General features: G+C 41.7%; 1 protein-coding gene across 4 annotated transcripts in view; it reads right to left on the bottom strand.

Moving 5' to 3' along the window:
- Nucleotides 1-1465: 1465 nt before the first annotated feature.
- The window catches only part of pcdh19 (protocadherin 19), a 69531-nt gene continuing 59102 nt past the window's right edge, over nucleotides 1466-11894 (bottom strand). For all 4 annotated transcript variants that reach the window (XM_042493624.1, XM_042493626.1, XM_042493625.1 and 1 more), the window contains exon 5: nucleotides 1466-3178. In XM_042493624.1, the coding sequence (XP_042349558.1) occupies nucleotides 2619-3178 (560 nt within the window). In that variant the 3' untranslated portion in view covers nucleotides 1466-2618. The remainder of the gene's footprint in view (nucleotides 3179-11894) is intronic.

Below are 11894 nucleotides of genomic sequence, written 5' to 3'. Positions count from 1 at the left end.
ACATGCGTCATCCATCTTTATACAGTGTAAAGTCAATGGTGGGAATAAGTAATGTTAGCACCTAGGCTAACTAGCCTCTAATTTCCCAGTAAAAGCTAATTAGCCTAACTTGCTAACTTCCTGTTTCCATGTGTACAAATACAAACAGAAAAGTACAATAGGTCCTAAAAAATGTTTAATGTTGCTAACGGTGCACTGCCATCACCGTGTTAGTTTGTTAACAAAGGAAGGAAAGACAACGTACATTTTTACCGGCTTAACAGGACTATAAAGTGCTTCAGTAAGTAGCTCACCACAGTAGCTGACGTCTCCGAGCAGTGCTGGCTCTCAGAAAAAAATAATCCAAGTTCAGTCAACCGTTGCCAAGGGAAACACCCACCCAGAGGCCCGACTCTTTAAACTGAAAAATGAAAACAGCTTCAGCATCATTGTAGTTTACACACGAAAAATCTGCAGAATTTAAAAAATTGACTCGTGTTGAGTAAAGACAAGGAAACAAAGCGGAGAACATTTAATAGTTTAATTATAAGCTGCTGTATACATTCAGTGATTATTCCGATTTTCATGTTGCCAGAAGCCATGGGTGAGACCAGCAAAACATTCAGCTACAAGATCTAGTTTGTTGTATGCAATTTGTCAATTTTCATTCATATTTTTCCACATTGTACATAGTTTACTGCAAAGCAACATAAAACCACATTGCTGATGTGCAACACGGTTCTTCCAAGACCTTAGTTCGTTCAAACATGATTCCACCCAGTCTGTTGTGTGGTGCTCGGAGGAGGGGAGAGCCCTGTTTATACCACTCTGGTCTCAACCTGATCTTTGAGATCAACTGAACACAGATGGCACAGGGTGACAGCAGTGCTGAGCAAAGCTAGTCTGTGCGTCCAAATGCCCTCAGTTGAGGCTGAAAAAGTCTTGTTTAAACTTGATTGGGCCCGATAGGAAAAGCGACTCATTATAGGTGGAATCCTGTTACCAGCTTGAAGAACACTGGGAGCCGATCCTTCTCCTCCTTAGATACTAAGATTAAGCAACATCCTGCAATTTTTAAGGTTTTGTTTGCATCTTTTTTGGTTTCTTTTGCTATCTCACTCTAAGCTCATTGAACTGACACACTAATGTTGGTGCTGATATCGCTTTTTTTGTTGTTTTTTTTTTGTCTTTTTTTTACATTTTCTAGTAGCCCACACAGAAACTTGATGGCACAAGAACTGACCAATAAGAAACTCTTTACAACAAGGTAGACTGCAACAGTTGCCAGGGGTCACACAGTAAACAAAAAAAAATAATCCAAGTTCATTTTGAAAATAAAAAACAAATCAGATTCAATATAAAAAGCAAAAGACAAATGAACAAAAGCAAGTTAATTTCAAGTATAACTTACTCATAAAATAACTACACAGCATTAAATATTCTCATTATACATTTTTAAATTATTTATAAAATATATTTTGGCATATATGTTTTTTTTTATTTTTGTGTTTGTGTAACAAACGCTACTGTAGCTTCAGTTGAACACCAATGTTTATTTGTTTTTTTCTCTTGAAACAAAACATTAAAGGGATTGTCACATAACAACAGGTTATTAAAAATGATAATAGTAAACCCTATAGAGAGTTTCACATAGCAAGACATGAGTGACGATCCCTTCTATCCTAGCCCCATAGTCAAAAGTCAAAAAAAGTACAAGACCAGAGCACAAAGTTCTAATTTGGGCTCCACTGGCTACAATCAAGGTTGGGCACAGGAGATTTCAAAAGCAGTAAGTCTTTTTTTTTTCACAACTCAATTTGAACACAAGGATCTGTCTGTCCCACTTCCAGTGTTCAGAGCGGCTGGGCAGATAGCGAGAGTTCATTTAGCTCCATCCTTGATAAAATATAAATACTGTAAAGACCTCACAGTCTGATGACACTGGGATGTCCTCAGGGATACGCAGAGAAAGTTTCTCTTATTAGTCAGAGAAAGGGGCAAATGAGACCGAGAGGGCTCGCTTCCTTTCCCATGAATGCACTGAAAACTGTCGAAGGAGTAAATTGAGAGTATTTTTTAAGATGAATCCTGTGTATGTCGTTTATTACATTGATGGAGCTCACTATACAAAGGAACAAAGAGCGATTTTGGCAGCTAGAACACACTGCAAAACCAAAGAAGGCAAATATCAGTTTGTGATACAAAAGTAGTTCAAAAGGCATAACTGTACGTAATGAATTGGCACCTCAGGTGTCCAAACACGCAGTGTCCTGCTTTGGCGCAAGCGCTGGGGAGGTCCACTGGCCATGTCCATGCAGTCAACAGTAACCTGCCTGTCCACTCCTTGCAGACCGATAGAAAGAAAAACTGAACAAAAAGCAAACAAGGAAAAAGTACTGCGACTACAACAAAGCCACATCCACTACCTCGGCTCGAGCACACAACTAGCTGCAGCATACCACAGTTCATCCTCCTCAGCACGAGCTGCTTCTTCAATATTGTATACTGCAAATGGGTGTGTCTCTCTACTTCCATAGCCGGACGTTCTTCTGTGTACACACAGCTATTGCGGGGTACATATATGTGAGTTTTACACTGCATGTGTGCATGGATGTCGGTGCGTGTCAATGAGAAGCTCGCTAAAGCACAATGTCCTTCAGGCGCTTGCTGCTGGGGGATTCCTTGTCTCGGCCATCGTGGAGAAGCGTGTTGATCTCCCTGACAGCTGGCTCACTGTCCTTCCCCTCCGGCTGCCGCAGCAGGCTGTGGTTGGCGATTCGCTCTGCGTCGCGGCATTTCAGCGTGTTGTAGGCAGATGACGGCTTGGACACAGGGCTCTTCAGGTGCACAGGGGAAGTGATGGGGCTGGCTGCCTCGCGCCCGTTGCCAGCTTCACGGACAGCCCCTCCATTGGCCTTGGGGCTGCACACCTGAGACTCCTGAGTCCGCTTTCCCTTTAACTCTCCCCGCTCCACGTCCTCGGGCCCATCCTTGCCGAAGGTGGCAAAAGTCCTCTTGGTGGTGCCGTCCTCGTAGTGCGGCACGTCCACTGTGGTGGCCTCAATAGACAAAGCGATGACATTACGGCCGTGCTCAGGTGACTTGGCACGCGCCGGGATTGGGACACGAGGCATCCAACAGCGGTCAGAGTGGCCTAGGATACGACACTCGTCCTGGCAGTGAAAGCCTTCGCTGGGGTCTGTGGAGACATGAAAGAAAGAGAAAACATGACTGTTAAATTCCAACTTTTCAACTTTTATACTCATTTGCACACACAAATCATACTGTTTTGCTCCCAAGTGGCCTTCATTTGTATGTCAAGCCTGTCATTAAATTATAGGATAAATAAATGAAAATCAATGCTGCGTTGTGTTTAAATCAAAACAGCCCAAGTCGAACATTTCGGAATGATTTGCTTTCATTTTCACTGCGTCCCTGCATATGCTCAAGACTGCAGCCCCGATCACGCTGCTCACTGATAACGAGAGCTGGTTGTTTAGGACACTTCTAATATGCCAATTAAATCATGTATTGTTAAATCAAAAGTCCATTTGCAAGTCTTGTATAATTGGCTTTTCTGTAGCAACACTGGATGAAAGGCAGGTTTAAACAGTGCAATCAGATATCTTGCAGAGAGAGACAGCAGACGAGTTGCGGTGTTGTTGCCTGGTTCATCTCTCTCTTCCTCTCTGTCTCTGTCATCTGGCGCCGAGATATAAATATGTAATGATGTTTAACGCTGGAGTGAAAGAAAAAAAAAAAGATTTGCCTGAGTCTGTATAACTGCACTCTTTCATAGTTCGTTGTGTTGGAGGGGAAGAACTTTTTGTGCATCGTTATAACAACAAAAAATGTGCTTAACACAAACTGAAATGCTTTTTATTCACGAGTAACTACGTTATTTTTCAACCTGGACTCTATTTGTCCATGTTTGCGGGTTAAGTGGTTAATGCAGCCAGTAGTGGAAAAATAGGCTTCAATTTAATGTTAATAAAAGATTACACATTGTCAATTTAGATCCACTAAAAGTGCTTGTTTTGCCACTGACAGGCCCAGTTTGTTATTTTAAGTGTCCGACAACTTAAATGAAGACCTTTTTGTTAAAAAAATACCCTTTTTGTTTAACTAGAAACAGCCCTGAAATTGCAGTGGCCAAACCTACCAGACTCCATTTAAATAAACAGTAATTTCATTACTGTGAAACCATTTATTCAAATGACAGAAACCACAAAAAAAAAACCTCATTAAAAGCATCTTTCTTACTTTCCACTTTTTTAACAATAACCAACTCTAGTTTGGTTGAAATAAACCCTGAAATTTACCCAATTAGATGTAAAAAATATGCTGGCTTTATGCACACTAAAATGACTGTTTTTTTAAATAGAGTCTGGTAATTTTGGGGATGCTGATTTTAGGGCTGTTTCTGTTTAAACTAAAAAGAACCTAATGTTTTACTAAAGGTCTTTCTCTGAAGGGATCCTTTCAATAAGGTTGTTGGACACTTAAAATAACAATCTGAGCCTGTTGTGGCAAAACAAGCACTTTTAGTGGACATAAACTGGCAGTGCACAAATGCTGGACCAATGTGAAAAATAGTTGCTTCCATGAGTCATTTAGATACAAAAACACGGCGAGAGGCAAGGCTGAAAACCACAGAAGTTAGCCTTTAAGTTTTTCCTGTTTGTTTTAACTCTCATACACGAACACTGTGGTTGCTGAAAGAGCGTGGTGCTACAAATCTGTAAAAAAAAAAGATGTATAGTACACACTTTCTTACTTTCTTTATTATTACTAGGCCCTAGAAAACACAAGTCAACACTCTCTCTATGCCACTGTGCTGTTGTGTTTTCCACCTGCTCCAATCTTGAGAAAGAACCCACTACACAGATGCGCAATGACACATTTCTGCGCTCCCCTACTGCTTGTTTCACTCCTAGCAAGAGCCATCCTCCGTTTCACAGGCCCAAGGTGACAAGAGGGGATTGTGAGAGGGATTGCCATCGACCCAAATGCATACGCTTACATCTGGCAATCGCAGCTTGACAGATCACCTAATTAAAATCACTAATGATCTGTTTTTCTCCCTTCTTTTCCTGCACTCATGAGAGGCACCTCTGCTTAGACCCCGGGGATCGATATTTAAAGATTGGAGACAGGCTTTTCAGGGGCAAGATATGCCAGAGCTGTCGCTCATAAAGTATAATCTGATGAGACTGGCAGATAACATGGTGACTAAATGACTGGATGCATGAGCAATGTGGGCTATCATGGGCTATTTGAACCCAGATCATCATGCTTGAAGGCTGAAAATGAACACCAGCAAACACAAATGCAGACCAGTGAGTGACCAATGTCCACATGATTGCTTTAGTGACACAGAGGCGGCACAGAGTTAGCTTCCTCTGATCACGTTTGTGTCAGGATCAAGCAGCAACCTCCGGGGCTGAAAAATGAAGCCAATGCTGTGAAGTGCCAGAAACTGCAGCTCCTGTTGCTACCATGGTGAAAATATTGGATAGGTAACGTCACCATGGCATAAGTGTGGCTGTAGCTATTTCACTGTGCTTTCACTTTATGAGAGTGACTATGAGAGTGAGAAGACTTGTTCAAAGGTGTACAAAAAGACAGTCGAAGGAGACTTGTGTTCTGTTTTTGCAGAAAGTACATTTTGTGTTCACTTTTTTTGCACCTGTTTTTGGTGACGAAAATTAGAGTTAGCACAGCAACCGTTAACCATAGCTGGAAATAAACTGCCCTGACCAAGCACGAAGCAAATGCTGGGTTTATCTTCACCACCGTGTCCAAATATGTCCAAGATGGTGATGGCCAAAATGCCAAATTTGAGGCTTCAAAACCAGAGAAGTTGATACAGCGTTTGATGCAGGCCCCGGTTTCTTTCCTCTGAAAGATGCTCAGTGGCTCATAAAACCTCCAATATTTGTACAGTCTATGACCTATATGCTCACACAGACACTGGCATTATTCCCAGTAAATGCAGACTGAGACGTCTTCCTTACAAAGGACAACTTTCTAATAAGCACCTCCATGTAATCTACAATTACAACACAAGTTAACAATCCAAGCCCCCAGGAACTTCCTCTGTGTAAAAAAAATATTAATTTCATGAAATATCATTATATACCATCATCCACAGTATCCAGACTGCAGCATAAATAGTCAGCTCTATAAAACCACCATTCAGTTAAAATCACTTTATGTGGCCGAAAAGTAATAATGAGCCTACTGAATATACTGTGCACTGCTGTGTGTGTGTAAATTTGCATGAATGCTGATTGGTCCAGGGGACTGTACCGGCGGCAATCAAGGAGACAAAAGGCATGAAGCTGTGGGTTTTGTTTAAAGAGAAGGGAGCCAATCAGAATGTAATAATGTAATCAAAAGTCTTTACTAAAGTCTTTACACCAGGTACCTGGAACATAATGAAGGGTGATGAATAAAAAAGAAAAAAAAAAACAGCACGCCCACACAGTAGATTAGATTGTCCACTGTGATGGTATTTTTTAAGCCTTTTCAAATCCCATGTTCCCTTTTTTATGGAACTGCACTGTTAGTAACTGTATTTTAACCCCTTTTTAATGCCCTTTCTTTGTTAAATTACTAACAATAAAAAAGACAATATTTTAGTTATAGTATCATTTAAAGTGCATTTGTTATTTGGGTTATTCTTAGTTTTTGCTGGCTTTGAGAAACTGTTTTTCATTGAAAGTTTTATAGTAAATTTCAAACTTGCACACATTTCCCATTTATTAAATTTAGTAATCTGAAATTTCTCCCCAAATCGAGTTTGACAAAGCAGATCTTTTTCTCTGCTGATTAAAGATTTACAAGCGTCTTGGTTATGAATGCAATTTCCTCTAAACACTTTGGCTTTTTTCTATAGCCTGAGGCACTTTCTAAAGCATGAAAAGCCTCGGGGCACAAAGAAATATACACAAGTTGTATGCTCTCTACTTAGCAGTGCATGCATATGCAGTGAATGCCATTTTCTCTCCTTTCCTTTAGGGGTCTATGGGAGAGCAACTGGGGTGTAAATGACATTGTTATGAAAGCCAAGCGCCATTAACACTCACACATCCTGCCTTTGCTCAGAGCTTCATAAAACGCAGATGTTGCTCTAAAAAGACCCACCCCCAAAAAACGGAAGAGACAAAATTTAAATAAAAAAAGTGACAGGCCATCGACCTCTAACAAAACACAATCTCCTCCTATTTCAAAAAACAAGCTGGTGAGAGATGAATTAATGGCTTTTACAGCAGCACTTAGAGTTTGGAAGTCAACACGTACAGAATGGAAGACAGTGACGGCACCTCCTGCTGTGAATGTGCATTCACAGTCATCAGGAAAATAAGCGTGCCAATCAGTTCCAAGAGCAGAGTTAAAGTACAGTACAGAGCAGGATGTCATCAGGAACATTTTCTATCAATGATTTAATACCTATTAGTTACTGAGGGAGCTCCATCAGGAGGTGCATGCTGCCTGAGATTTTTTTTGTGCTCCACATTTAAGTACAAACAGTCTATTGGTGGTGGAGGCAAAAAAATGTATTTGTGAGGTCAAACGGGGTAGGTATGTACAGTACGTCACACACAGTAGACGTCGGTTTGGAGAAGCAGGCTGGAGTTTGACACAGAAGCTAAGCAATGTACTGCTGTAGACAGAGGTCAGTGACAACAAATATTTTACCCACCTAAAAAAAAAACAGTATCAGTTTAGGTGTGTGCTATATGAAACAGTGTATTTTGATGGGGAAGCTGTTTAATGGCTTCAGTTCCCCATCTATGCTCTCGTCAAAGCCACCAAACTCCACTGACAAAAACAGTCATTTTAGCTCGCTGAACACAGGAGCTGCCTCTTTACCACTGCTGCAACTGGTTAGTTCGTTTTATTGTGTGACTCTGGTGAATCCAAACTAACCCTTTTAGACACCATAGTCACACAAAAAACAAAGTGAATGATGCAGCAGCAGACCAGAAGCTCCTGTGTTCAGCGATTTTAAATCGATGTCTTTCTAAATGGAGTCTGGCTTTGAAGAGAGTGATGTAACGGCTTCATTTCCTCGTTGGAAATCAGTGTCTGACATTAAAGTGAAGCAGTGAACATACTCTCAATATAGCGTACACTTAAACTTCTATAGGCTTCTTTCAGGTGGCTAAAATATGTTTTGTTGCTGACCCCATCCACAGCAGGAGATGCTTCTCCAAACTGGGGGCGCACTGATTGAAATATACTGTTTACAACACACTGTCAATGGATAATAACCCTTTAAGGTCCAAAGTCTGGCAAAGGCACCGGGAAGCAAGTTAAATATGCATGTACAGATGCAATATGGTTATGGATAATAACAAATACTGTCACTTCAAATGCAGAAGCCAAATTCTCTTGATAATGCTGGTCATGTTTTTTTGTTTCTAGTTATTTGGAATAGCATCGCTTTGCATCAGCACAGAGAGAAAACCCAAACGCTCCCTGCATTTCATCTCGCATCTGCAGCCCGCCAGCAGCCGATTCAATCCTGTCTCCTTCCCTCAATCACAAGAAGGCGTCTTAACTTCAAGTTGCAGCAGACAGGTCTTCAGCTCCAGCGTGGGGATCCCACGTCCTGACAAGCTCATTGCTCAGTTTACCCCTGTGCACCGCTTATAATGATGCCTTCATGTCATACAGCTGGAGGTGCTATTTGTTTGATGCTAATGTAGCAAAAAAAGAGGAATCAGCAAAAGACTGAAATCCCCCAATGCAGAAGGGAAGGGTTGTGCTCACTGGAAGAGGCAACTCCCCCGAAAAACTCTCTGAGCTTTCGCCAGCTATTTTGCGTCCTGCTTGGCTAACACATGGAGCCTGGCTTGGAGAGCACAGGCGCTTTTCCCTCCAAAATTAGCGCACACAGCCTCAAGGTTGAAAACAATGATGTAATCCCATAAAACGAGAGTAAGCAGCCGCAGTCAACAGAAGGCCAGATTGGAGGGGCCAGAGACGGGTTGAATTGATGTGAAGACTTTTTTTTTTTTTTTTTCAGGTGACAAAATCTTGATTTTCTCTTTCTTATTTTAACTGGAGCCAGGAGGCGATGGGGACTTGCTGTATGACACAATTCAGTCAGTTTGGTTTTACAGCATGATGAACCCTAAAAAGAATTTGGAACAGCAGCGTGGCATGATAAATCATTTTACAAAGAATGTCTGCCACTTTTGGCTTAAACTACTTTTTTGTATTCCTCTGTATGCTGACATTTTTGTTGTAGCAGTAACAATAAATGTCCTGATTCTGTTTGAACAGACAGCCAGACAGTATAATGTGGATATTACTGTGATGTAGCAGTTATGAAAGCAAATAATTTAGAGCAATTTAAACCTAGAAAAGCTTTACTTGTGGCCTGCATAGTCTTTGTCATTTGTCTTTGATTCCCATTGCTTTCCTGTTCTTCTCTTGCAGTTTTTTTTAATATTACACTCTATCAAATGCTGTGACAAAGCAATCAAATATAGCTTCTCTATAGTCTGAGAAGACAATTATAAAGCTCTGGCAAACAAAAGAACAAACAGCAACTCTGACATTGTGCTTTAAAGGTTCAGTGTGTAGGATTAAGTAGGATATATAGGCAGAAATGGAATACAATAAAATAATACGTAGGTTTTCCTGAGTGTATAATGAGCTGAAAATAAGAACGGCTCTATTTTCGTTACCTAAGAATGAGCCATTTATATCTACACAGGAAGTAGGTCCTTGTCGGACATTGGTAAGCTGCACTGCCATATTTCTACAGTAACCCAGAACAGACAAAACACTGGCTCTAGATAGGGTCATTTGTGTTTTTGCGTCAACCATCATAGTTAGCAGCCCCTCTGTAATGAGCAGCATCAGAAAAGCGCTGATTTTTTTAAACAGGAAACTGGTTTAATCATTGTTTATACCAGTTTAAATGTTTACTACTATTTAACTACTAATACTAGCAGTCCCTCTCTGACATGCCAAACGGCATTAGAAAACACAAATTTGTAATGAGAAACTTTGTTATTCAGTGTTTTTAGTGGTTTAAACTAGCGGGTATGTTTGTTTTTGAGGAGGAAGAGACCTCTGCGGATCATGTGGCTCATGGTAAAAACCACCTGAATGAAATTAAGTTATCAGAGAAAATAGGTGAGCACCTATGAGAAGGCACTAGCCTAACAGCTTGTCTAAGACATGCCGCAAGCATTGCAAAAACACTGATTTTTAACATGAATTTGCTTTATTCAGTGTTTTTAACTGTTTTAATTACTGGGTTCATTTGTTTTGGAGAGGAAGAAACCTCTGCGGTAATTCGGCTCTCTGAACAGAGATCACTGAAGGCACTGTAACCGCGAGTTTCAGCAGGTTGCAATCTCCCTCTAAATATTAACACTGTCCCTTTAAGTCTCTTTTTCTAGCTGTGTGAGAGGACTGGTATAAAGGCCAAAAGAATTCAATCCACAAAAAGTTAAACAAATGTGACCGCAGTCCTGATGACCCTTTCTGAGGACAGCTGGGAGCCAACACTCCCTGCCATGTTTGAGTGGTGCACAGAAGGATTTCATTTGCAGCTAAAATGCTGTCCACTTCTTTGCTCTCATCTTGGTGCATCTTTGACAGTGAGATGGCTGTTTTCTAATTGCTATCCATATTAATTTTCCATCCTGGCAGTCACATGGCAAAGATTGATTAAATCTAAATTGTTACTACAGAGTCTTGATGGAGCCTGTGATGCAGAAGCTGATGGAAGCATCACAGGGGAGGAAAAATGCAGAAAATATGGCATTGGCAGATTAGAGGATGACTGTTTACGAATCGCTCAGAGTCCAGATCATGCTCGAGACTGACACATGCTTGGCCCTGCCTGATCTTAACGCTGGGGATGAAGCTTAACATCCAACGTGCTCTAACTACAGCAGAGGGCAGGTCTATGGCCAGATGAGGTGGAGGCTTGGCCAAGCAGCCTCCTCCACTACTCACCAGGGAGAGTCCAAGCACCGCTGTCATCCCAGCCAGCCAATTCAGTCTGTGGGCCATAAATCAGCCTGGAGGCCTGGCTCCTGCGGGAGCGGCAAGATGGAGTGTGATGGTCTTGTTTTTACAAACAGTAGAGGGGCACCCTTACTGCGCCACGCAAGCCATCATTCTCTACACAGCACCGAGTCCTCTCCTTCTCCCCACAGCATCTGGTTCAGTCACATCAAGCTATCCCCCCCGACACCTCCAGATTCATCCCTCGCAGCTCCCTGCACAAGCCAATCCTTTATGCTTCTCCTCCTTCTGTCCTCCTCCTTCATCTCATCAGTACCGCTGTCTCACGTACACTGCTGTAATTAAATAAATCCTTCACCCAAAAATCTCTCGCTTCTGCCTATCTGACCAGAATCCCTTCAACTCTTCCAGTCAAATATTAATTGTCGAGGAAATGAGACTCACTGGGCGGCCTTGTTAGTACTGTCCTATGGCTGGTGAAGCCAGGGGTTCATGTGGCACTGGTTCTACTTCTGCGCATTAGTACCAGTCAATTTATCAAGAGCGAATTCACTGTCCAATCCATCTAGCTCTGCAGAGAGTGTCTGACAGCCTGTCACTTCTGCCAGGACAGCGCGTGTCCTCCTGAACAGTGATGCAAAATGGCGAGTTAACTGAATTTTGAGCTCATCTTGCAGTCGCAATTCTTTATAAGCACTTGTCAGTAACTGTTTAAAAGCGACCAACAGTTCTGCAAATGTTTACTCCCCCTGTATGTATTCCCTCCCTCCCTCGCTGCAGCCCAGTCTGCGCATTCTACTGCAGGTCTTGTTATAAAGAATGAATTTCCAAACTGGTGTTGACAAACAATGCACTAGCTTCTAAATTGGTACAAACAGCATCTGTTTAACAGCTGTGTAACAGCAGCAGGAGGA

This window comes from Plectropomus leopardus, chromosome 9 (genome assembly GCF_008729295.1).
Source record: "Plectropomus leopardus isolate mb chromosome 9, YSFRI_Pleo_2.0, whole genome shotgun sequence".
In the NCBI taxonomy this organism is placed as follows: domain Eukaryota; kingdom Metazoa; phylum Chordata; class Actinopteri; order Perciformes; family Serranidae; genus Plectropomus; species Plectropomus leopardus.
This window is presented reverse-complemented; position numbering and strand designations above follow the sequence as displayed.